General features: G+C 39.7%; 1 protein-coding gene across 7 annotated transcripts; it reads left to right on the top strand.

The window, feature by feature from the left end:
* Positions 1-3,404: 3,404 nt before the first annotated feature.
* LOC103708790 (protein AGENET DOMAIN (AGD)-CONTAINING P1-like) lies at positions 3,405-25,906 on the top strand. 7 transcript variants are annotated; one of them, XR_604347.4, is made up of 5 exons: positions 3,405-3,660; positions 4,923-5,354; positions 5,562-5,813; positions 7,502-7,636; positions 11,654-11,877. XR_604347.4 is itself a non-coding variant. In XM_008793874.4 (5 exons), the coding sequence occupies exons 2-4, from the start codon at positions 4,956-4,958 to the stop codon at positions 7,603-7,605; spliced, it is 789 nt and encodes a 262-aa protein (XP_008792096.2). In that variant the 5' UTR covers positions 3,405-3,660; positions 4,923-4,955; the 3' UTR covers positions 7,606-7,636; positions 11,654-11,877. The 7 variants fall into 7 exon arrangements, 5 of the variants coding, with proteins under 5 accessions (XP_008792096.2, XP_008792099.2, XP_008792095.2 ...); XM_008793874.4 differs by having other exon boundaries at positions 5,562-5,847; XM_008793877.3 differs by lacking the exon at positions 11,654-11,877 and having other exon boundaries at positions 7,502-7,846.
* The last annotated feature ends 1,820 nt before the right edge of the window (positions 25,907-27,726 follow it).

The raw sequence follows: 27,726 nt of genomic DNA, 5'->3' as shown, positions 1-27,726 counted from the left end.
TATCAGTATCATCATGTTGCATACATAGCCATAGCTTCTGGGATCATTAAAGTTACTTATGCATTGTAACATATCATGTATGAAATATATATACTTAAAATAAATGCTTAGGAAACATTAATAACATAACATGATCCATAACAGGATTAGGACAGGTTACTTACAGTGATTCGCCTTTCTCCTAGGTCTCCTGCGTCCTGGTGACGAGTCCTAAGTCACCTACAATCATGTCATAATAACAATATATTATTTCCTTTTCTACCTGAAATTTAGCCCAAGCCTAATTCTTCTGTATTGGGGTCTTGGCTGGGCTCATAAGTCTTAATTGGCCTTCCGATTGGCCACTAAGCTTAATTCCCAGCTTAATTGGGTTTAATTTCGGGTTTAGGGTCACTGTGACCCGTTTGGGCCTGAGTCAGGGTCAAATCCGGGATCAATTTGGCCCCCAAATTAATTACATTGGCTTGAATTGGGCTTTAATTTTGGTTTAATTTATAGTCTGGCTTGCCCAGACTTAGCCCAATTTGATTGGGCTCGGGTTTAGTCAAATTTGGCTAAACCCTTTCCCTTTTTCTTTTTCTCTTTCTTTTTCTTTTTCTTTTTCTTTTTCTTTTTCTTTTTCTTTTTCTTTGGGCTTAACGGGTTGCGGGTTCGGATTCGGATCCGACCCGCGAACCCGTTATCACCTTTTCCTTCCCCCCTTCCAGAGGCTTCCGCCTCTTCGTCTCCATCGCCTCCCTCTCTCCTCCGGCTCTCTCTCTCTCTCTCTCTCTCTCTTCTCTCCTTCGTTCTCACCGGAAGCCACGCCTCCGACCGGTCCTCCGACCAGATCTGTGGCCTTCTCTCTCTCAGTCACTCCCTCTCCTTCTCTCTCTCTTTCTCTTTTTTTTTCTTCTTTATTTTCGCCGAAACCCTGACTTCCGGCCCACCGAAACCCTCCTCTTCTTCCTTGCAGGCGGCCGGGGAGACGAGGCTCCCCCCGATCTACCAACCGAGGTGGAGTTTCCCCCCGGAGCGCCGGCGGAAGGGAAGGCCAGCCCTTCCTCCCTCCGAAGTAATGCCGGAGAGGGAAAAGGCTCGGAGATGGGTCGGGATCCGGCTATAAACGAGAGCCTCCACCCGCTCCATCCACGGCAAGGCATGGCCGGAGAGGATGAAGCCTCAAAGTCCGATGAGTTCTCTTTTTTTTTTTTTTTCTTTCTTTCTTCTTCTTCTTTTCTTCGGTCCTTCCTTCCGGCACCACCACCCCTTGCCGGAGAAGAGGTGGTGGTCCGGCCGGGGCTGGCGGCCCTGTGGCCGCCTCTGTTGTCGTCCCGGCCAGATATGGCGGCCTGGGTTGCCCCCCCCGAACCCCAAGGTACCCGCGGCCGAGGCCGCAGTGTCCAGTTCGTCAACAGGCCGAACCCGGTTGGGTTCGGTCCGGATGGTCGCGGCCTGTGAGTCCGGCCCGACCCAGGGATTGTGGGTTTTTCTCCCTCTCCTGTGCCGGCCTCCTCCCCTCTATGTCACTGTTGACACAGAGGGGAAGAGCACCCCACAGAGGGGTTTCTCCATGCTTTATAATGTTATTAACAGGGGGTCCATACCTGGTTTTAGTCGGGTGTAGTCGGGCAGTGCTTCCTCCCTGGTAGTCCCCCCTTCTTCAGAGCTTCAGGGCTCCTTGGCCTTAGGCTCCAGGGCTTCGGCTCCCTCTTTCTTTCTCTCGTTCGGTGTTTAGGGGGGTCTGTGATTTGGGGTTGCCGGCAAAGGCTTAAATATTTGCTTAGAGGATGAAACCCTCCTCTGAGACGTCCCATCCTCTCCTTTCCACCATACTTCGGGACTGGCCGCCGCCCCCCTGTCTCCGGCGCGCCGGCATCGGCTGCCAGCAGGGGGTGCGGTAACCCCTCCCTGTCGGTCTTATCCCTTCGTTTTTTTTTTTTTAAAATTTATAACAGCACTGCCCACAGTGAAATTTGGGCCCAAACCCTTAACTGGGCCCATTTCTTATTGGGCCTAGTAGGTTGTGGGCCCGGACATTACAGTAATGTTATACCATATCATATATTTACGTATTAATACATATTATATTTTATTATGCTCTATAGTATAATACTATGAAATGTTCTTTTTGGTCATTTTGTCGTACCAAAAGTACTTTCTTAGTTTATTTACCAAATACATATTAAAGTTTCATAACATTTTAAAAATGTAGCTACCAAACAATAAATAGTTTTTTTATAAAAACTCCATTTCTGAATACCAATAGCTCTGCCAAATGGGGCCTTAGTCTCTTTCTGTTTCTGATGTATACAAAAATGGCTTCATCCCTTTTGGTGGTGAAGCCTAAGTAGTTGGTTATTTGCTTCAATCAAGGTTTTATATTTGGGAAGCCTAAATAGTCTTGCCTCAGCTACACTATGTATAGTTTTTGTTTAATTTCCAAGGTTTATTACATGAAATAAAGGATTGAACCTTTTCTTTTGAATCATACTAATTCATTGTCCATACTCACACCTCTTTCACTCCGGAGTTACCCCCTCTCACAGGAGGAATAAATTAAAGAATGAAGTGCTTCCCACGCACCCGCACAGAAAGCACTTCCCCCCTTCTAGGTAGACTTATTCACCGGATATCCCCCGAGGGGGACGAGGCCGGAGGCCGGAGGCCGAAGGGGGGAAACGGACTATAAACTATAGGGATAGGGAAGGCTACAATTGATCATGGCTGAGCCTCAAGCCTAAACTATATTTATTTTTTGTTTAAGCCGGACTATTTAAAATTTAATATTTTCTATGCCCAAGCCCAATCCATGATCAATTCTACAGTAACACCTGTTAGATTGGTTTGAAATTTAACTAATCCCTAACGTTACGTAATTCTTGGAGCAGCCCAATTCACATGATACCATTGAACCTTTTTTTTTTTTACTACATCGGCAGCTCACATAGCCTTGTATGAGCATTGCCATGACAAATACTACACAAAGGTAATCCTATTCTGTATTCAATTCCAACTATGTAGTCTAACCAATTTCATTTGCCGGACCCAACCAAAGGTGAATCCAGAACAAGCATCCTCCTCCATGGCTATTGCCGCCTCATACCCTCGAAACAAACCTCTCAAACTCCCCTAACAGAATCCCCATTCTTCAATCACGCTCGACCCGTGATGCCCGAAAGCACGCTCAAAAATCTAAATTTCATTGAAGTATAATAATTTGTATGCATATTTGTTTAGGGCCCACCATCCCCTTCCCTGCACCGCAAGGAAAAGCAATCGAAACCGGACAGACGTAAGCACGAAGCTAGAAGCAATCACCGTATCCAATTTTAACTCATCACCGGCCGTCCATCTTATATCTCGCTGCCGAGCGCATCGTAGCTTATATGTGGATCTCCACAACTGAGCAAAAACAAAATAACGGCCCCATCGACGTCTGAGATCGCTCTGGCATCGAGGCGGACTCGAAAAGCAAGCGAAAAAATTGGATTTAAGTAACCCCGCTGGATCCCATATTTTACGTTCTCTAATCCCATCCAAATTCCTCCAGAAATTACTGCACGGAAGTCAGAAAGAAGAGGAAGCCAAGGAACTCCTGGAAAAAGAAAATTCTGGGAATCCGTTCTTCTCCATCTTCTTCGGTCCGCTCGATCTTCTCGCTCGCTATCAATAAAAAGGGTTGGTAATTCTGGTTTTTCTTTCTAGATTTTGTGATATTAATCTCCCCAATTTAATGTCGTGGTTTTGTTCTTTTTTCTGCATGCATTCGATGATCCTGAATTCTTGCTATTGTTTGTTGATAGTTTTTATTGATTTATTGTACATATGTGTTTTATGGCCTTTTTTTCGCTTGGTAATCTTGAACCGATTATAGGTGATTATTGGAATTTCTTGGAAATTTGGCATGGGATCAGGGTTCCGACCTTTGTCAGGGTCTGCGTAACTGGTTACACTGACAAGTTTCTGATAAAAGAATCATACATGATATTATGTATGATTATTTTGATGCTGAAGCAAAGGAATTTCAGATTTTTTTCCTCACAGAAAAGTCAATCAAATTTTAGATAACCGACGTTAAAATTGCTGCGGTTACATATATGTTGATTCTGTACGTAATTCTAGGATTTTCTTTGCTTTCTGTTGTAACCCTAGCATTTCTATTTGGTAAGTCTTCTGCAGACTGGTTACCTCTTGTTGACTGGCCGTTCCCCCTTCTTTGTTATTGATGGTTCTTGATCCATCCTATCGATTTTCTTCTTTTATTTTTGTTTTCCATCCTTTTTATCAAGGCTGATTGATTTCTTCTGATGTTATGTGAGTTTCTTTTCTCCATCATTTTTAGGTGATTTCTTCTTCCAACCATTGCTAAGGTTTAGAAGAAATTTATTTTTCAGATATCCTGCATCCTGTCCGCATAACTTAATGTCTCGCCAGTTCTTTGTTAAAAGAATCATGTGCAGGATTTTTTGTGGAGGTAGAGTGTTTTTTTCCAAGAAATCTATTTGTTATTTATGCTTAAAGGCTTGTGGTTTCGTTAATATTCTTGCAGAAATCTTAATGTTCTGATAAATGATGCTAACATAGTCAAATATCACAGGTTTTTCCCTCTAAATAAAGCAAACAAATCCTAAAGTGATAACAACTGATGCTAAATTGTTTCTTTTTTATATTCTTTAACATGGAATAGTGATTATTATGTATTTTAGGGTTTAATTCTGGTCATTACAGTCAGTCTGGATGCTCTCCTCCTTCTTTTTCCTGTTATTTTTCTCCAATATTCCATGACCTTAGAATTTGTCCTGCGTTACAACAATTTATATTCTTGCACAGTCAGGTTTATGATTTCCTGTTAGCTTTTATGATTTCCTATGATGGTGCCATTCCGGTCTCATAATCTTCCTATTTATTTATCTCTCCTATTTTCATTTTTCTGAAATCAGGGTTTACAATTAAGGCCTGTTATCATTGTTATCATGAGATTCAAGAAAGGAAATAAGGTGGAAGTGTTGAACAAGAAGGAGGTGCCATCAGGCTCTTGGTGGCCTGCTGAGATAATCTCTGGCAATGGGCATAACTACTATGTTAGGTATGATTTTTATCTAGCAAACATGGGTACAGCCATGGACAGAGTACCAAGAAAGGTCATAAGACCATGTCCCCCATCATTGAAGGGTCCAAGGAATTGGGTGCCTGGTGACATTGTTGAGGTCTTGGACAATAACTCATGGAAGCTTGCAGAGGTTTCAAGGGTTGTTGGTGATGGTTACTTTTTTGTGAGGCTCCTTGGATCCTGCAGGGAGTTCAAAGTCCGCACATCTGACCTCAGGCTGCGGCAATCTTGGCAAGATAAAAAATGGGTTGTGATTCAAAAGGTATCATCATGCAATCCCTTTGTTGACATCATGCAATTTCTACGACGGTCCAATTTGTTCTATAGGCACATCAGCATATTTTCTTGCTATTAACTCTACAATGACTCAGACCCGCTTGGTACTTCTATTTTTGCATCAAAATAAATTGCATTGGTTGTTCTTCTCGTTCTTTTTGTGGTGTCTCACCAGTTTTGCATTTGTTTTCAGGATTCTGGAAAACATGATGATAGGATGATGAGCAGTCTGTCAAAAGGAAAGAAATTCAAATGTCAGATGCCTCAGCCATGCCTAGAAAGTTATAATGCTTTTGTCTTCACAAGAGGCACAAAGAAAAGGCCACGAGTCTCATCACAACCTGTTGAGAGATGCAATGAAGCTAGCAGAAAGATGAGAGCAATTGAGAAAGATGGACGGAGTGAGCGAATATTTGGAGTTTATTCCTCCCAGTCATTGGAAAAGGTAGATGCTGTTGCTTCCCCACGAACAGTTCTGGGTGAGAAATGCTTGTATGCTTCCTTAAACAACAAAATGACTGGGTTTTCTAAATTGGATTCATGGAGGGGATTGCCAAATATTGATGTTAAATATTGTCCTGTAACAAGTTCAGAACCCAGTGATGCTGAGAGTACCTCATCCTCTGTTGGTAGTTGTAGTACCAGCAATAGTCCATATAGATCACCACACTGTCCTGGAATGGGTCTTACTCAAGATTTGTCTAGTCGTTCAGATGATGCTGAAAGTTGTTGTGGGTCGGGAAGAGAATCATCTCTTCCCACTAAAGAGGTATTAGCAGCAGAAATTCATCAGTTGGAGTTGCATGCTTACCGTTCCACTATGAGGGCATTCTATGCTTCTGGGCCCATTAGCTGGGATCAGGAGGCATTGATGACAGACCTGCGTCTTATGCTAAACATATCAAATGATGAACATTTGTTGGAGCTAAAGAATTTAGTGTCTTCTGAAATAGGCAGAACCTCTTAGTTAACCAGAAGCCATAATTAGGTCTTGGCAGAATACTTTTTTACTCCAGCATCAGGTTTAGTTGTTATATTTTTTCATTGCATTGTAATGTAGGGATCAAATTATAGCTGCATCTTGGGCAGTGAACTCATGTATCAGCTGTTAAGACAGTGAACTACTATGACCAAAAAAAATTGTATTATAAGCTTCTATAGAGCAATGAATTATCTACCTTGAAGCCTTTTTTAATCTGATTTTGGTGTTAATTTTTTTTTGCTGGTGCCATTTTTTGGTTATTCGATGGGCTATACTTTGTTTTCAATATTTTAAAATGTTGAAATGTGATGAATTATATTAAAAAATAATTCTGATGAAGGTACAAAGTATATTACAAATAATATTGTATCAAAGAGCTGCTGTGTCTCTTACTGTAAGTTTTATATCTAAGATGATTTGAAGGCATCGACCACCAGCTCCTTAAACTTTATGCCTCATCAAGTTATGTGATTAACCAGTGTTTCTCCAATATCTGCTACAAGTGATGCATGTTTACAAAAGGAAGCTGGAGCTTTCTCTAGCACCTAAAATTCTTTCTGTTTATAGAAGAAATGTTCATTATTTAACAGGTTCTTTGGATGGTCTAGATGCTGATTTTGGGGACATGTAAAATCTCATTAATAGATGCATCTCATATACACATCCTTGATAATGTGTTTTTTCTCCTTTGGTTTAATTTTGGTGCTCATTGCATCAAAATGATGGAAATCCTTAAGCATGAGCAACCTTTCTGTGTTTTTGTTGCTTATTGTTAATTTGCTGCCTTATTTGCTGTACTGGATGGGCATCTTTTGAAACCTCATTATGATAAGGTGCATCATTAGGAATCGATGTTCAATTTTATGCTCTTTTTTACATCCTTAGGATGTATCTGATTTTGGTCAGTATTGCTGGAGTTCTTAGTTTACATCCTTAAGATGTCTCTGATTTTTGGTCAGTATTGGGGGAGTTCTTAGGATCAATGATTATGTGAAACCCTTGACTATGAAACCTTTTTCTGTGCCCTTTATTTGTCAAAATTTTTGCCTCTTTTAAATGAAAACTCCAGTGCTTTGATTTCATTCATTAAGTTCTGCTTTGAGTGAGTTCCATTTTGCGGACATATTTGATACTTTTCATGCCTTTTCCAGGGCCAAAGTTGGAGGCTTGTAAAGTATGCTTCCATAGGTCCCTGATGATGGCGAGGTCTTTACATGTTTTGGACTTCGAACAGTGTTGCAACGTGTCCATCTGATTCTTACGAACACATCAGCATAAGCCAATAAGTTGGTACCTTAAGATCTTTTAGTTCATTCTATTTCAGGCTTGCTTAGTGGTTGTGATACATTGTAACCTGCTGCTGCTTTTTGAAATGTATATGCAGTAACTAGCTTTTTTGTATTTTAGGTTGTAGAAAAAATTCGCTTTTGCTATTGTGTCCTGATTGTTTTTCTGCCATGAATACAATCTATCTCAAGAAGATTGAATGGTGATAACTGAAAAAAGAGTTTTCAAAGCAACATATGCATTTGCATAATAGTCTATATTTTTTTGAGGACAATAATAGTCCACGTTGACCTCAGTAGATATACAACATTTAGGAGCATGTGGGTGGCAGTGTTGCAATCTGGTGCGGCAAACCCTACTTGAAGAAATTTACCGTTTTTTGTGTGGTAGGTGATTAAATATTTGAGCAAGAGAAGGCAAGTTGCCATGCAGACTGTCTCGACTCATTTATCGCATATGGCAATCCTGAGGAAGATAGACGGAATAAAGGCTTATTTTCATCCATTAGTATCATTTTTATACTACCGGGAATAGGATGGATTGATTACAGAATTCCATTATGCTTGTAGACCCTAGGACTACCTATGGGTGTGTGCTAATTAATGTTATTTTGGATTACCCATAGTATAGTAGAGTCAATATTTTTATAGTAGACTTGATATTGTTGCAAAAGTCTTTTATTTTAATATATGGCTATCTGAGACTCTGTTCGGTTGTCAAGAAAATGAAAGAAAGGAACCTAACTCATTAAAGGAAAAGAAAATAAAGGAAAAACAAGAATTTTCTTATATTTTATCAAACTAAGAAATTGCAAAGAAAGTTGTTGGGAAAGCAGTTGGGGTCTGGTAAGTTATTCTTATTCACTTTGTTTTTGTTATTTTCTCTCAAAATCACTACCTATTAGAGAGGAAAAACTTTAAGTCTCTTTAAAAGAAATAACTATACATTTGCTTCTGACTTTTCTCTCTTTCTTCTAACTGCAAAATGATGGAAAAAGTTTTTTTTTCCTTTTTCTTTTTTTAAGCTGTAATGTAGATGCTTGTTGCAGTGTTCATAGGAGGGTAACTTTTTAGGGGAACTTTTAACTGTAAAGCATGTTTTCTAAGCAAGTATTTGGTTGGTATGATGGCATTACTGAAAACATTATGGAAAACTTATATATATATATATATATATATATATATATATATATATATATATATATATAAAGAAAGTTAGCATAATAATAACTTGATTTTTGTATACATATTTCGAGCAACTATAAGCATTTACTTAATTATGCAAGACTTGTTGATCTTCCAAGTTTCTCACTGCTTCTAGGGGTATTCTGTTTAAGATATTTGTTGGATAAAGAATGTTTCTCGACCTACAATGAACATTTTTTTCTCGCTTATGATTCTAAGCAAAAGGAGCACGCTTTTTGGCTGAAACTTTTAGTACTGTTGATGCACCAGAATGAACTAAGCGAATCAGAATCTTCAAACATTGAGGTTGTTTTGTGACTTCAGTCTCTATAATCTGACCTATGGTGTGCTGCAAAGATTCTAGCATTATTTATTCTCATTAGGAAGGTGGAAATATCAGTAAATCACTGGGGCATGTTGCGGACTTTGTCAGATATCAAGATCAAGATTGGGTAATCTTTCTTTGAATGTAAGAGGTTTCACTGTTAATATAATAGGATAGATATGAGTGGTTTCAGGGCTCACAATAACGGTTTCTTGGGCCTCTCTTACGACCTTTTCTTTTCTTTTTTTCCTTTTTTTTTCCTGCTTGAGAATGGAAGAAGTAACTGTGTTCCAATATTTGCAAACTTTTAAGAATTTGTAACCTTTAATAAGTGCTTTGGAGATTGTAAATGAAAATTTTAAACAGGAAAAGAAAATATGTAGTTCTTCCATCAAGGGGGGTCTGAAATTAGCATCCTTGGAAATTTTAATTTTAGACTTAAAAGTAAGATCCACAGTCTATGATCAAGGAGAGAAGGAGAATTCTGATGGGCTAATATAATTTATGATCAAGTATTTAATTTTAAATTCGGAATTTCTTTGTTTGATTAGCCAGGGTCCTAATGCTTTGAAGATGATGAAATTGAGGGCAAAGCAATCCCAAATTCCAGGCCACTAATTTTCACATAATCTATCCAACTGAAACTAATATGTTTTGTAGTGAGGTATAAATTGTATGTTTCTGTTTTGAATAATGACACTGGTCCAATTGTAAGCTAAAAATTTATATATCATGCTACCTCATAGTGGTCCTTTAGATCCTTGAATGTTGATGAAAAAGGAATTATTTTGGATGTTGAGGTCTAGGTATGGATGGACAAAGGAAAGGCAATGAACCTGTTGATGGGCTGAGAAAGATACGCAATGTTATTTTTGAGTTGAAGGTTAAAGTCTGAACAATATAGGGGCGGCAATGGGTTGGGCGCCACTGCAGTCAGCCTCCTGTATGGAGCTCATATTAGCTCGACTTGAAACTAAATTGACCTGCTAGAGGATCAGCGATGAATGATGCGAACCCGACCAGAGTCTGCCCAGCTGACGCGGTCTGATTTATTTATCTCACAGATGGTGATAGTGAATAGTTGCATGCTGGCCAGATCTAGCGATTGTTGGTCACAGACAGTGATGAGGCATGATAGGGATGGGCAGCATTGATTTGGCTTCATTGAGTGGTAAGCAAGCTGGATACAGTAATTGGGCAGTTGGATCTGTATTTGGGTGGCCTAATCTAGCGGGGGAGCTGCCGCTGCTGGTGGTGGAATCACCATATCTAGCACTGGCATGGCCTGATTTAGTAGTGGGTTGGTAAGACCTGGCAATGGAAAGCTCAGTCTAGTGATGGGGTATCCTAATTCGGCAGTGAGGAAGTTATATTTGTGTCAGTGTGGTCTGATCACATAATGGGATGGCTGGATCCAAAGTGTTTGGTGGTGTGATGGAATGTGATAGGTGCTGCTGTGGCTGGTTAGTGGAGGCTTGATCTCAAGGAGAGGAGGAAAGGCAAGAAGAGAAGGAAAAGTGAAGAGGAAGAGAGGAATGAGGAATAGCCAACTGCAGTGGAAGTATGAAGAGAAGGGACGAGAACAGGTTATGGAATGGTTTATTTTATTAATGTTAATACATTGTTTTATTTAATTTATAGATAAGGGCCTGCGTTAGTTGGATTTGGTCGACTTGAATCTGACTCGACCCATGGTGGGACAGCTTTATCTGTCCCAAACCTGACCTATGATTTTTTGGGTTAAATGAGTTTTATGTGGGTAGGTTAAGGTAAATCAGTTCAGATCAAAATTGCCATCCTTAGGACTGTCCTTGCATGAACTGCAAGTGTCAGCCAGACAAGACCTGAACTGATTTGATGAAAGGTTTCATCTCTTCCTGTTTCCTTCATCTATTGATGCATTATTCCTCTGTATGTTTTTCTGTTGTTTGTATGCTTTGAAGCAATGTACTCGCCTTTCTTCTAGTCTATCCCCTTCTCTTTTCCTTCCTTTTTCTTGCTCACTTCTTCTTACTCAGTTTGGTAGATTCCATTACATTAGATTTGCTTGTGGTAGTTTGATCGACAGTTTTGTCTACGTTACAGTAGGCTCATCCTCAGCATGTTGTTACAACCATATTTCCTTCCTATGGTGCCAAGGTTGGGCAATGTGTCAGGTTGTTAAGTGGGATGTTTTGAATTTGGCCGCATACCTCAATCTTCATCTTCTTTTAAGTTTTTGCACTAGAGTTGGCATGCATTAGTTCTGAGATCAAATTTGACCTAAAATTATTTCATGCAGAGAATTTCCCTTAGAAGATCAGGCTTTGTAAACCTGATCATTGGTAGGTTTAAGTTTAACATGTGATTCAGTTTTTGTGAGTTATGAATTGATCAAGTTATAAGTATTGTTCCATAATGAAAGCTGGAGTTTGACCAAAGGAAAGAGCTAGTGTAACCTAGACTTTTCTGGTCTGTACTATTATGAATGCCTTTCTCTTGACAAATTGGTAAAATTTCATCTGCAGATGCATCTAAGTCAAGATTGGGAATTGTTACCAGTTCATCATAAATGCAAGTTATGTTAGAAAACAAATGGTATATGAAATATTGCGAAGACACACCTTTTACTTTGGCAATCTTTTGTTTTGGGCCTCTCTCTCTCAAGCATGTTCATTTGTAAGCATGTTTATTCCTGTAAAATATTTTCTAGGGTTATGAGGATGTTTAATTTAATATTTGTTTTGTAATATGGAGCTTAAAGTTATCAATGTCCTTTGGTGTGTGATGACAGATGGATAATGGAGTGGAGAATTGCACTTGAATGTCAGTTTAAAATAGAAAAAATAAGCTTTATCAAAAAGCAATTTCAAAAAAAAAAAATGTTAATAACATCGAACTACAAATAAAAAGTAATAAATGGTTAAAAAAACTAATTTTTTTAAAAAATTCATTGGCACAGATCAAAATATAATAGCAAAGGTCAACATTTTGACAAAAGCAAGATTAAAACCCAAAGATTGACACCTTTCTAGTAGGCATTAGTATCTATAGTTCCTCCTAGTACAGCTGCAGCTGATTTGCACGCACTTTGATTTGACTAAATCCTAACCTAATTTTTGATCCATCCAAGTGAATTTTATACTAATGGGTGGTAAGGGCTTCCAAATTGAGACCAAAGCTCTGATTTAGTCAGAATCAATTTGGTATATTTGCTTCATATAAATCTGAGTTGGGTAAAGATGTCCAAAGTTGCTCCTTTTAAACTTGCAGATGAAAGCAGAATGGAGGCTTCCTGGTTATCCAAAATGGGGTGGATGACTTTGTTAAGCGAAGTGTGAATATCACTGCTATATATATATATAACTGAAAAGGCTTTGTCTGAGATAATAGCCAAACTCATCTTTCTCTTCAAAGAATTAATAGCTAAACAAGGTGTGGCATGAATATTGTAAGGCCTCCCTTTTTTTGATGTTCACTTTCCTTTTTCAGAGTCTTCGTTGGTCTATGACTCCAATATATGATTGATGTATAGAAGGAAACTTATCGTGAGAATGATGATCTTGTAATTTTAAGACCAATTCTCCAAATATACATTTTTGACCTCTCATTGGCAATTCGTCAAGTACTCTTCTTTCTAGTCTGTTATTTGTAATTTTAAGTCTGTTAATCATCTGATTCACCTTCTTTTGGGTTATCTGTTCAGATTATGTTCAAATAATTTGCCAGGTCTAATGGCAAAGATCTAATAGAAATCATTTTATCATGAGAACACAACAGCCTGTCAAATGCGCCCTCTGCTTGAATCAATCAGGTGTGCTACGCATGCTAGTTGGATCTGGTCAAGGTTGCCGGTGTGGAGAGGGATGGTTCCTCTATGACCTATATGAGGAAGAGTTGGTTAACAGGCTGTTCAGAAACTACATTGTCAGCTGTGTAAGAGGTATCTAAATCCATGCTGACCTCATCTTAGAAACAGAGGAGGCAATATTAGAGCTTTGGACTTGTAAGGAGAAGGAGAAGATTGAGATGGAGGATGTACAAACACAAAAGCGAGGCATCGCCGTCTGTATATAAGATCTGATAGTGAACTTTGAGCCCGAGATTCTGTAGATCTCCTAATTAGATCTTTATTTGTGACTATGGGGGCATTTGGTATGGGGTGCTGACCCCAAGATCAAAGGTGATATAAGTAGAGGTGATGAGATCACTATGTTTGGTTGCACCCTAGTGATTCTATATGGCAGAGATCCCATAACACCTGCACTCCTAAAATCACTTCCCAACCTAGTGATCTTAAACCATCCTTTGAGGACGGATTTCTAAGACCACCCCAGGGAAATGATCGTGGGATGAAATTTGGGACAAAAATGCCCCTCATTCCAACAAGAAAAATTGATATATCAATGTACCATTAATATATTATGTCAATATTATATATAATATGTTATATTGATGTTACATATACACTATTCACGATATATGTATTATATTATAATATATTATTAAATTATATTTTTATAATTATAACAAAAATATATTATTATACTTTACATTTATATTATGAAATTATTTAATATATTATTTCTCTTTGCCTTATTTTTCTAATCAAAATAAATATTGGTATAGATAATAGTATAATATAAGTATAAGTGAAAATATTAATTATATAATAATAAGTAATATATTTTTATAGGATTATTAATTTTTCTGTGGAAATTATAGCTGATCTACTTATAAATTGTTTGGACCTGCTGCCGGCCATTCATATATGTTTTTCTATGATTTATTTGAGAATTCTATTTAATAGTTGCAAAATGTATGGAATATATTAGGGGCAGTTTTGGTATTATATGATCAATAAACATGGATTCCTATGGCATACCAAACAAATTATCTTTAATCATTAGAATATAACATACCAAACTCGGTAATCTTAGATCATCGGAGGTCAGATTATCCCAGAATGAGTATCACTAGCGATTGAAGAGCCCTGTAGTAATCCCATTTGGGCCACCAAACGCCACCTATAGGACTCCATATAGATAATTTGATTCATAAGATATCTCATAGAATTGAAATATTTCATTTGCTTTTTTCTATGACAGCAAGAAAGCTGTTTAGTCCATCACCAAGGAATCATTAAATCAAATAGGGGTTAATTCCATTCGGGATTGGGGATTCACTATCATAAAAGATGATCATCCCTTCAGTTGGATGAACTTTGCTATTCAGTGAAGATTTGATCGTGGGGTTTGTGGGACCAAGGAGAACAGGATGAGTTACTGTGGGATGGGGAATTCACAATGAAAGGGGAACTCAGAGTTTGTGATAGGGTAGAATAGATCGAAATTGCATAGGTACTTTTATGTATGTAATACATGTTTTGAATATTTAATTGTTATTTTTCATTTACACAGTTCTTATTCCTGAATTTTCTAGAAAAAGTGTTGCGCAAAACACAGGATCCAAACGGCGAATAAAACAACGCACAGAATTGAGAGAGGAAGAGAGAAGAAGAGAACACAAAGATTTTCGTGGTTCGGCAATGTGCCTACGTCCACAGGAGCAAAGCGGCCGTATCTTTTTCACTATCACACAAATAACAAGGGTTACAAGATATTTATAGATAAACCCTAATCCTAGAGTCCTAATCCTTATCAGCATTCCTTGTAAAATAAAACACTACATAATTATCCCAAAGATAAACATATTCGGTCGCTTCGCTCCGCTCTGTTAGAATACCAGTGTCTCACTCAAATAAGAATACCACTTAATATGAGCCACTTATTCTAACAATCTCCACCTTGGCGAATATTCACCTCTTAGGAAAAAAATAACCAGGGATACCACCTGACGTTGATAGGTTGGAACACATCTTCTCTAGCACCTAGAGATGTTAACCAAGTCCAAGCAATGCTTGAACTTATCTGTAGTAACGGGTTTTGTCAACATATCTACTGCATTTTCAGAAGTGTAAACTTTCTCAAGTAATATGTCACCGGAAGAAACCATCTTCCTGATCTTGTGATACCTCACATCTATATGCTTGGATCTCGCATGATACACCTGGTTCTTCACCAAATAGATCGCATTCTGACTGTCACAATGCAACCGAACTCCATCTTGCTGAATATCCAGCTCCTTGACTAATCCCGTCAACCACAATGCTTCCTTGGCAGCCTCAGTTACTGCCATATACTCCGACTCAGTCGTAGATAGTGCAACTAGAGACTGTACCATGGACCTCCAACTGATAGGTCCTCCTGCAAGAGTGAATACATGGCCTGTAGTCGATCTTCTGTCACCCAAGTCTCCTACATAATCTGCATCAACATACCCCACAACTAAAGGATCATCTTTCTGTCTAACAAACATGATACCATGGTCTGTAGTACCCTTCAAATATATGAAAATCCACTTGACTGCATCCCAATGCCGTCTCTCTGGATTAGCCATAAACTTGCTCACTGCACTAATTGCATGCGCCAAATCTGGCCTAGTACAAACCATAGCATACATCTGACACCCCACTGCACTAGCATATGGCACTGTGACGTAGACAATCTGAAATAATTCGCTTGCTCACTGGCTTCGCATTATCCATGCTGAACCTCTCCAACACCTTCTGTATATAACTATCCTGAGATAACCACAATTTTCTGAAATCTCTATCCCTGCGAATCTCCATCTCAAGAATCTTCCTGGCCGCGCTCAAATTTTTCATGTCAAACTCTCTACTCAATAAAGTATTCAACTTGTTGACTTCATTCATACTTTTCGCAGCAATCAACATATCATCCACATAAAGTAACAGAAAAATAAAAGAACCATCATCAAGGCTCCTCACATAAACACAACAATCATACTCACATTTCCTTTAGCCAATCCGAATCATGTAGGAATCAAAACGCTTGTACCCAGGGGCGGCCCAATACATTTGGGGGCCTAAGGCGAATCCAATAAATGAGACCTTTTTTTTTAATAATAAATTTTTTACTAAATATAAAATACTTAAAAAATGATATGAAAATAGATAGCTATTAAGTACACTATTTCAACGAAGATGCATGAACCTAACAAAAACAGACAAGAAACCTTTTTAATTTAATATAATTCTTCAATGGGAGCACAGAAAAATAATTACCCTAAAAGAAGGGCCATGAAACTGATTAAATAACTGAGATAATGCTTGACAATACTGTTTACCCGTCAAGCAAGAGCAGAATAGGAAAAGGTCATCCCATGGCACTTCATGGCCAAGGTAAAAAAAAGAATTTGTCCAGAAAGGGGCCTCCCTATAAAAGAAAGTAGGGGCATTATGGGAAATTCACTCCATCTAATTAATAAAAGTCCCATCCCACCATCTCCCCTTCAAGTGAGTACCCAAGCAGCGACTGCAACATCACACAGCAGCCATTGAACCCCCTCCCTCCTTTTCTCTCTGTACCACCCAAGAGGGAAGAGGGAAGAAGAAACCGAGAGGAGAAAATTAAAAGAATCTCCACCCTCCAAGAAGTCCATTTCCAATCCCCTTTTCTTCCTGATGGCCCGGCTGGGTCAGGAGTAATGTGAGGGAAGGAAAACCAAGACCAAAACCAAAAAAGAGAAGGGATGAAAGATGAGAGTGGCTTCAGGCGTGTATCAAGCCAACCAAATCCCTTTCTTCCTGATGGCCCACTGCCCAGGCCAGCGCCCAGCTACGACTCTAGCTATTGGAGACGGATGGAAAAGGCAGAAGGCTACAGATTAAATAAAAAAAAAACTATGCAGTGGGGACCGTGGGATGGGGGCCTCCCGTGGGTCGGGGGCCTTAGGCGACCGCCTAAGTCGCCTAAGGCCCGAGCCGGCCCTGCTTGTACCACTACCTTGGAGACTGCTTCAGCCTATAAAGTGACTTCCTCAATATACAGACTAAGTGCTGTCCAGGTTCTGAAAATTCTTCTGGCTGCTGCATGTAAATCTGCTCCTCCAACTCATCATGAAAAAAAGTTGTCTTTACATCCATCTACTCTAACTCCATATCGTAGTGTGCTATCAATACTAACACTACCCTGATGGAAGTGTGTCTGACCACTGGGGAGAAATCTCATCATAGTCAATCTCAGCTCTCTGTGAGTATCCCTTTGCTACCAGACATGCCTTGAACTTTTTTCCTTCTTTTTCTGATACTGCTTTCTTTTTCTTGAACACCTACTTGCATCCTATCGCTCTCTTTCCCTTCGGAAGCTCCACCAACTCCCATGTCTGATTTGTTTTTAGAGATTTCATCTCCTCCATCATATCACCCATCCATCTATTCTTCTTCTGGCTGTGAACTGTCTCCTGAAAAGTAGTAAGATCTCCACTGCTACTGATTAATGCATAGAAAACCAAATCTTCGAAACCATACCTAGTTGGTGGCTTGATAGTACGCTTGGGTCTGTCTGTGGTTATATTATGTTGCTCTTGATCGGCTGAGGTAGAAGTCTCTGTACCCTGAATATTATTCTCCTTAAGATAACTCTCTAACTCCATCTGCACCACCTGCTTATTGCTGCCGCAACTTTCTGATACCTGCTTCTTTTCTTCCTGAGTACCTTTCAATATGGCTTTCTCATCAAAAACCATATCTCTGCTGATCACTACCTTGTTTGCCTTCGGATCCCAAAGCTTGTACCCTTTCATTCCTTTCTGATACCTCAGAAAGATACACTGTCTAGACTTCGGGTCTAGCTTTGACCTCTCCTCACTAGAATATGCACGTAGGCTGGACATCCAAACACTCTCAAACCTAAGTAGTCTACCTCATTACATGTCCATATCTCCTCTGCAACCTTACCATCTAGTGCTGCCCTAGGTGACCTATTAATCAAGAGCATGCCATATTCACTACCTCTGCCCAAAAGTTCTTTGCAAGCCCTGCATTTAACCTGAGACACTGTGCTCTTTCAGCTATAGTCCTGTTCGTCCTTTTCGCCACACCGTTCTGGTGAGGTGATTTACGTATTGTGAAGTGTCTCTTAATCCTATGCTGCTCACAAAACTCAATGAACTTTGAATTTGTGTACTCAGTCCCATTGTCTGACCTGAGGCATTTGACCTTTCTCCCTGTCTGATTCTCTACTCAGCTTTCCACAACTTGAACTTTGCAAACGTTTCTGATTTGTGCTGCATAAAATACACTCAGACCTTTCTCGAAAAATCATCAATGAAAGTTACGAAATATGTATGTCCACCCTGTGATGCTACTCTGACTGGTCCCCAAACATCTGTATGAACATAGTCAAGAATACCCTCTGTCTTTGTGCGTGGCAGTCCTGAATTGAACCCTATTATGTTTTCAAGAACACAATACTTGCAGAAATCCAGTTTGCAAGTTTTAACATCCTTCAGAAAATTTCTTTTATGTAGTTCCAGCATACCACGTTCACTCATATGACCCAAACGCATATACCACAAGATTGTATTATCAGACTCAGACTCTGCCGCAGCAACTCCACCTACAACAGTAGTCTCTATCAATCTGTAGATGTTTTCTGCTACTTTCTGCCCTTTCATCACTGTCATAGCACATTTATTAACCTTCATTACTCCACTTTGAGACTTGTAACAAAATTCGTTAGAGTCTAAGGTACCCAATGAAATCAGATTCTTTCTGGAATATGTCTAACATCACACAACGTTCTAACCACACCATCAAACATGGTAATCTTGATATTTCCTATTCCAATGACTTTGCAAGATGCATCATTATCCATCAAAACAGAATCAGAATTAACTAACTTGTAGGTATCAAACCAATCTTTGTAGAGCGTCATATGATAGGAACATGTTGAATCCAGAATCCAAGAATCCGCGAGATGATCTGAACTAGACGAAACTGAAAGTATATCACCGTCACTGCTATCTGTGTCTTCTTTCACTATATTCGCAGATTTAGAGGATTCAAATCAGATCTGTCACCATCTTTACCCTTGTTTCTCTTAGGACAATTCCGCTTTATGTGACCCTGTTTCCCACACTTGTAGCATGTTATGCCTTTCTTTTTTCTAGATTTGGACCATTCCTTGTGTTGCTTCTTCCATGCTCCTGGTTATCCTTCGCCACTAAGCCTTCTCCTTGAGAACTCTCATCATTGGCTTTCTTCCTCTGATGAAAACCTAACAAGGCTCCAATGACGTCCTCTAACTCTAGAGTCTCCTTTTCCCACGTCAGAGTTGTAATTAAATTTTCGTACGTAGGAGAAGCGGGTAAAGAATGCAATAACGTCAACGCTTTGTCTTCGTCTTTGAACTTCACATCAACTCGCTGCAGATCACTGATAATCTGATTGAACACGTTGATATGTTGGCTTAAATCAGCACTCTCTGCCATCTTAAAACCGTACAGTTTCTGCTTAAGATAGAGCTTGTTCGTCAATGATTTGGACATATACTGACTCTCCAATTTTGACCAAATTGCCGCCGGCGATTTCTCGTCCATGACATGATATATCACATCATCAGCCAGACAAAGTCGTATTTGAAACAGCCTTAGCCTCTAATTCCTTCCACTCTGCATCACCCATGTCATCTAGTTTCTTTTCGTACAGAGCCTTTACCATACCCTGCGATACTAACAGATCCTTCACCTTCTTTTGCCATAGCCCGAAATTTTCAGTTCCATCGAACTTTATCGCATCGAACTTCGCAGAAGACATCCATGTAACCTTATCTTTTTGCAAAATAAAATAGAGAATAATAGGATCTGATGAAAAATGAAAATACCAGAAACGCCCCTCTTCTTCTAGGTCAGAAACGCGTGCGCGGGAGAGACTCCTCTTTTGGATCTGTCGCGCGACGCAATGAAAACGCAGCAGACGGCGGCACATGGACAATGGTGGGGCACCTGCAGTAGAGCTCTCGGCCAATTGGGTTCTCCTTTCTTCCCCGAATCCGGCCGCAAACGGCGTGGGGCAGTGGAGCAACGAGAGGACGTAGCCAGACACGAGCGCACGGGCTTGTTCTTCTCCGATCAGATCGCGCGACGATGAGGAGGACGCAGCAGTGACACAGGCGGCGGCGCGCGGAGAATCTCCTCTCCGCCTTGCTGTGGTCGTGCGGCGGTGGCACAGGCATCAGCTCTCGTCCGGCCGGGCATCATAGCGGGGCCTTTCTCCTTCCGCTTGGGAGCCACCGGAAGAACACCCACGCGACGGGAAGAAGAAGAAGTTCCTCTTTTTTTTGTGTTCTGTATGTTGTTCTCAGCTTGGGAACAACTTGAGATCCCACGTGAATAAACACCCACGGCTTGGGAAGAGAGCCTTGGGAGAGAGGACACAAACCCCTCAGCCCCCACGTGAAACAGAGAGAAAACAAATCCCTCCTTCCTTCACGTGAACCAGAAATCGCCCACAGCACCTACGAGAGATCTCTTTTCCTTTCTTTGCGGCACCGACGTGAACACCTTGGGAGAGAAGAAACTCTCGTCCGCCCACGTGAAGAGAAACGACCGCGCAACCGATTTATAACCTTGCAGCTCTGATACCAATTGTTGCGCAAAACATAGGATCCAAACGGCGAATAGAACAACGCACAGAATTGAGAGAGGAAGAGAAAGAAGAAGAGAACACAGAGATTTACATGGTTCGACAATGTGCCTACGTCCACGGGAGCGAAGTGGCTGTATCTTTTTCACTATTACACAAATAACAAGGGTTACAAGATATTTATAGATAAACCCTAACCCTAGAGTTCTAATCCCTATCAACATCTCTGGTAAAATAAAACACTACATAATTATCCCAAAGATAAACATATCTCGTCGCTTCGCTTCGCTCCGTTAGAATACCAGTGTCCCACTCAAATGAGAATACCACTTAATATGAGCCACTTATTCTAACAAAAAGCATATAGGTATTGATGAGCATAATTTTGACGGCAATGCATACTATCAACTTAAACCTCAATCGGTGAGATACCAAGCGTGGGACGTTGGTACATGAAAAGTCAGGTTGTCCTTATTAGTACATGCCAATACATATTGGGATGGTGATCGTGATGGCTGATGCCCTAATCCTAAATTTTATAAGATAGTCGACCTGTAGAAGATATCTAAACAAATCATTAGAAACAACAAATAACTAGGAAGAAAAACTAGAATCCAATGAAGTACTCAGGTGCTAAGCCATCCCAAGTGTTGGGATAGTACCATCTCGATATTGTCTCAACCTGGTACCTGATTGAAACCAGGTCCTGGACCCAGATTTAGAACCTAGATACAAGGATCATATGGTAGACATATTGTGATTAAATTATCCAATCATCATTTTATGTGCACCAGACAAAGTAAGCACTAGAAATTACCATACTAGATGGTGAGTACTAGTATAAATGTAAAAGAAAGAGGTCTGAAGTAGATCAACCCCTGAAAACCCCTCATCCCCTCTTATGAGTGGATTCACAAGATTTAAGCTCGGATTTGCAAGATCTAACCCTGAAATTATAAGCAGTTAGTCAAGCCATATTTAATTGTAATGTTGGTTAAACCTTGATTGCAGTGTATATGCTGGCACCAAATACTTGATCATGTTTAAACATTGCTGGAAGAAGCTGAAACGGATATATTTTTTTTAAACCTGTTTTATTTCAAATTATATCGTGTCTGAGTTTGAGGAAATCAAATTGGGATAGTAGTGGTTGGATTTTTCATTCTTGTAGCACCATTATGTTATTCTTTTGGCACTGGTGGAATTTACTCCTCCATTTGGTCTTGACTGTTGAATTTTACCACTCCCTTTTGGATATAGTATTTAAGGATCATTTTGTGAATTATTTATTTTGGTTCTTAGAGATTTTATGCAGAAATTAAGAGTTGGAGTACTGGCCTTTCCTATTATCTCCAGTAGTTGCTTCATTTTATAGGTTGCTATGCAACTGGACGAATCTGGATTGGAGATGATAAGAAAAACTTTAGACTGATTGAGGTAAATGGAGGTAAGTAATTGTCAAGAAAACACTTCTAATTTTTGTTCCTGCACGCCTATCCTGCCTCAGGAGAAGTGACTGGTGTTGACTGTTACTTTCACTAGTTTAGTTTTGACCAGCTCTTAGTTTTTCCTTAATTCTTATTTATTAAATTTGTTCAGGTTTTTGTGAGATGTTCTTTCTGCTTTCCGGTCATTGTTTTCCTGTCCTTTCTTCTCTGAGTTTAAATGAATGACGTTTTATCTGTTGGGATGCAGGGCTCTAGCAGTCAAAACTATCTTATATATCAAAAAAAAAAAAAACAATATCAAGCTTGAGGAGCTGCCTTTCAATTAGGGTGTGGTCATACTTTCATTTGATGCTCTTTGTAACTTTAGTATTTAAGAAATTTCTGGTGTTTATCAACGGTGCCTGCACCCTTTCTTCCCTTCTCTAGTTTCTTTTTCTCTGAGCATCGATTAGTAAACCAAAAAAGAACTCATGGGATCTTCTATATGCTCTTTGTTAAATGCAGGCTTCTGTATCTACTTTTTCTTCCCCTTCTTTTATTAGCAAGGCCGTGCTTGAGTTCATCATCATAAAAAAAAGTGATCTTTTTTCAATATATTTGTGTTTTTGTTCTTTTAAGACCTTTAGTGATCTTTGTTCTGAATCCAGAAAGGATCGATATTTCCAAATGTTGACATCTTATAGACTTACCGAATGTCATTAATGTTAAGTATGCTTGCTGATTGAAATGCCATTCGTTTGTTATTTACGTAATTATATTCTTTTTTTACTTTTATATTTGATATCTTTTAATTTTTTAATACAATATTCTTATTTGGTTTATTGAATTTTTTATGATATTAAATTTTGTTATATAGTCCGTATATTTAGCAGGAATGCTATGAGAGCGCATCTTGTAGACGTAAATGTCTGCATGCTGCATGAACAACATATGCTTTGATTTTCAAGTGGCCCTACATCTAGTGGTATAACGGAGGTGTGGTTGTGATCATGTCTCTGTTTAGAGCTTCAAATTCCCCTACCTCTAAACGCATGTGTAAATTCATTACTGCACAATATAGCATTTTGATATTATCTTGTTGCCATCTAGCTGAACTGGCAAAATGAGTGGTTGAACTATACAATACTATGATCTGAAGGGACTTTTTCCGCTTTACTGTTAGGTCTGGCTTCAAAGTTAAAACGTAATATAACAGTATCATTTTGCAGATCTTCTGACTCCTGTGACATCAAGGAATCCTTGCAATCAGCGATATGCATTGAATAAATGAAATTCAGATTTCTTTAAATGGCCCATCACATTTAAAGCTTCCTAGCCCATGTTTAGGCAAGCATATGGGGCTACAGTTCCAGGAACTATTGTATGATAGTCCCATGGCCTCTTGATAGAAAGGTTGTGATATATTCATCATAATGTCCTGCTAAATGTACTGATTTTCTTATTGCTTGACCGCCTTGCAAACACCCAAAAGAAGACTCTGATCAAATGTTATTCAGTTTTCATGAGTGCTTTCTGTATCTTATTTTTGAATTCAAAATCACATGTGTGAGTATGTTAGAACTTTTTTTGTCAATGTTTTGAGAAAGATATATTGTTTTGATGAAATAAATTATACATGATGAACTCACATATTCGTTGCATATGATTCCATTGCGACGCTGTAATTTTTTTTAACAAGCCAGGTCTCAAGTTTCTAGCACGTCTGAGAAAGGGAGGTCAGATTTATGGATATGCTGGCCTTGAGTCTGGCGGAACCATCAATATTTTTCGTGTAATGGAAGAGAAACTTGTTTAATCCAGCCTATGCATTCCACTGACAGGCTAACACAGAAATTCATAGTTCACCTTGTTTCCAGCAGAAAGTGTGCATCACAGGTAATGTGTTTAGGTTAACAATAATTTTTTGAAGAAATTAATTTGTGGCCTTGTGTTTGCTAATGATTATTTTCTAAGATGTGCTTGTCTTTGTTGACAGGATGCCATAAGTTTGTGTTGTTTTGGTTTGGTGTGCAACGTGTTGTTAAGCATGCGGTTATCATTGGCAGTGACTATGTTGTGCATCGAACATGTGCAGAATTCAGCAACCTGTCATAGTGAATTGTGTGTACCAGACGGCTATTTGTCAAGATAATCGAGTGTGATGTGGACGTTTGGCAACCTTGGTCTGTGCGTTATTCTTTTATACTAACAGGATAGTGCTGAATGGGTGGATAATTTGTCTTCAGTTGATGAAGGTGGCGGTCTTGCAGCATGCAATAAGATGTGCTTAGCTAGCTGGGATGTGTCCAAATTATGATGTGAATGAAACTCAGGTGACCTCCATATAGTCCTGGCTTTTCGGGATATGTAATTCCTGTTGAGCTAGATGAAATATAGATAATTGTGTTCTTCCATCAGTAGTAGTAAGGGTGGTGGTTACCAACATCCTTCAGCTAGTGCGTACCTACCAAAGAAATCTGACTGAAAACTAAATGGTGCAAGGTGTCATACGTTTAAGATGCAAGGTGCCGTGAACCTGTGGATACAATCATCCCATTTGTTTTCCTTTCTTATTCAATTGGCTGTCTTTGTTTTGGAATTTGGAATACTGCAGTTTTGCATTACTGTGGTGGATAGGCTCATCATTTCTTGTGTTTCGACGGTGGTGGTTGGGGGGACAGCGACCGACTTCTGTTAGTAGCTAAAACAGGTAGTCTGGTGAAAATGATGGCATCAACCAAGAAGTCAAGCTGTTGATCCAGCTGGAAGAGAATCGAGGTGAACTACAAGGGATAATATGAGCTGAAGAAAGAGAGACAAAATCTAAACCCTGCAAAGCATTATATGTTTATGATCCCCTGTCCATCTTTTTGATATAATGAGAATGGGAATGGACTTAATTAGGCTATTTTTAAATAGTTAGATATGCTTTGCCAGGAATAAAAACATGGTTTAGGAGAGAACTGCAGTGGTCCAATGAAAGTGAAAGAAGGATCTCAAGGGTGAAGGTGATGGGCATGCAGCAGGGAGGTGCGGAATTGCAGAATGAAAACCAGATGTATGGCAGAAATTACAGGGTTTGGTATCAGCATGCCCGGGTCCCGATGCTGGTACCGAGCAGCAGCCTTCTGATGCTGCTGCACTCATTTATCCGGTTTGAGTTAATGGGGTTGCCTGTGGCGGTGGACCCAGAAGTGGGACCAAATTAATCTCTCATCAGCATATGCCTTCAGCGACGGCCTTTCTCTGTTCCCGGCTGCGGCATTTAACGATCGCAGGGGGAACCGACATGAATCTTGTGTTTATCACTTCGCACATGATTGTAGTTTATATATTTGCATATGGTACACACAAATGCTTCTCTATTTCTTTCATGTGCCTGGTAACTGTTCTTACCCTCCATATGCTCAAATTTATTCCATTCATCTATTCATTGAAAGCAACACACAGCATTTGGTTCCTTATCCATTCTCCTATCTACGTGCCCCAGGTTTTAAAGCGTAAAAAAAAGAAAAATCCCTTGCAGCAGCCTTGGGGTAAAGAGGTGGTGGGTTGTACCATCTCTTACTGTGTGATAGGCCCACCGTATCACTTGTCCCTTTACAGATTGAATATGCTCATGGGACGGTTATAACAGAGTCATGGATGCGCAAGAGCTTTGCTATCCGCGCTGAGATGCTGGGCCCTGACCATTGGACTCATTGAAGACTCCTGGTATGCATCTTTTTAATCAGTTGTACATACATAAGTGTATACATATATACATAAGTGTGTGTGTGTGTGTGCATGCATACGTGCATTTGTACATTATGATTTAATATATATGAGTTGGATTGGATCCCTAATTTGTATGTCTTGTATGTGTGTGTGTAGTATTATGCTATTATTGCAGTCGCCTGAAATGAGATAAAAAATGTTCGGAGTACAAACGAATCTGAAAAAGTTAACATATAGAGTGGTCAAAGCATGGAGGTGTTTTATTTAGTTTTTGTTTGCATTGGAAACTTAGTTATCTATAAGCCAATGGTAAGGTAAATATGGATGCAAGCATCAAAACGTTGTCTATGAGAAGAATGAAATGATATGAAATGGATGGAGACATCTGTATCATAATGATGATAATATAGAATTGAAATGTATTGGTAAACTAAGAAGAGTGAAAAATAGTTTTGTTAGTAAAGCTCCGGAGTTAATTAGAATAAAACAATGCAAAATGGAATAAGCAAGCATGGAAAAGAAGAACAGATGATGCTAGAAGCCCTTGATTTTTATGGGTGATTTGGGAGGAAAAAAGGGAGAAAATCTAACAATGCTCCAGTGGACTTTAAAAGACTTGATGGAGTATATGCGGTTAGTGATTGAGATGAGAGATTCCATGGACTTATGGGGAGCAACTTTCGGAAAGACAATGGATGACAGAAATAGTATACTCAACAAGAGATTAGTAGCCAATAAAATTACAACACATCATTAGTGATAAGTGACAAACGGGGGTACTAAATCTGCTATGGCTCCAACTTGCGCTCCAGAGAGCATGTACAACAAGTACATGTTTATGCTTGCATGCATGTTGGTATGTGTATGATCCTGTCCCGAAGTATGGGCATCATGATATTTCTCATTGGGCGGGAAGTATATTGGTCCGGAGAAATTAGAGTCGCTCCGACAGCTCGCATCACGACAGAGGAGTACTGTCGTGACCAAGATAAGACCATCGGGGCCTGTCACGAGATAAATGGAAGGCCACCCGAGCAAAACACGAGGCTTCCGGTTACATTAATGAGCTCGGTCAGCAAGGTGCCGTGCCTTTTCACAGCTAAGCATGCTTGAACTGCACCCATTAGCTCAAATGCAGCTGTAACCAACAAACCTCCGGAGAAGGGGAGGAAAGAGGAGATGAAAGCATTGAGACTTAGAGTAGATTATTTATTTATATATATATGTATGTATGTATGCATGTATGCATATGGTTGCTAAGCCAAAGGTACGACACTATGCAATGATAGGAGGGAGATGGTCGTTGGCGCTTTTGTCTAACAACACGCCGACAGCCGGGCACAAATCAAGGGGAGGGCCTTTGGCATTTAGCTGGGGCAGGGCAACCAAGTGTTGTAGGCATAAACAAATGGTGTTTTGATTAGGGAGGAGGGGTTTCAGCCGAAGCCATGGATCTAAGGATCTAAGGGAGGGAATTTGCTTGGGAAGTGGACGTTAGTAAAATATTTAGGAGCGTTCATGGGGGCATCCTCCTAATTCTTGTTTATGGGTCCTATGAGCTGGAATCCATGGGGAGTGTAGAATCCAAGCATATCAAGTTCAAAGGCCATGTGTTTCTCGCAAGGCCAGGAGGAGATTGGTGGAGACTTCGGCCATTTTTCTACTAGGAGCGAAGGTGGGAGGACGACGGGGCCTTGGAATTAGAGCGAGCTGATGGAGGGAGAGGCTTGTCCGCATTGATATGCGGTGCATTACAACAGCTGTTCAATCTTCGGTCGGACGGCTGTCGGCTCCAGAGCCATGCCTAACGACCAACAGCTTGCTCAGGGAGGGCCCATCCCGGCCCGGTGTTTGCTTTGAGATCCTTCCTCTTATCTGCTCTCCATCCAAAAATCACAACCCTTCCCTATTTATAATATGCATATACATATATATATATATATATATA

The sequence above is a fragment of the Phoenix dactylifera genome, chromosome 8 (genome assembly GCF_009389715.1).
Source record: "Phoenix dactylifera cultivar Barhee BC4 chromosome 8, palm_55x_up_171113_PBpolish2nd_filt_p, whole genome shotgun sequence".
Taxonomy (NCBI): Eukaryota; Viridiplantae; Streptophyta; class Magnoliopsida; order Arecales; family Arecaceae; genus Phoenix; species Phoenix dactylifera.
The sequence above is the reverse complement of the archived record's forward strand: the minus strand, read 5'-3'. Positions and strand labels throughout refer to the sequence as shown.

What these genes read in the sequence shown, in the direction of transcription:
- LOC103708790 (XM_039128714.1), top strand. Translation starts at nt 4,956, where the DNA reads ATGAGATTCAAGAAAGGAAATAAGGTGGAAGTGTTGAACAAGAAGGAG. An exon ending in AATGGGTTGTGATTCAAAAG is followed by an intron (nt 5,355 to 5,561) that starts GTATCATCATGC and finishes ATTTGTTTTCAG; the next exon opens with GATTCTGGAAAACATGATGA.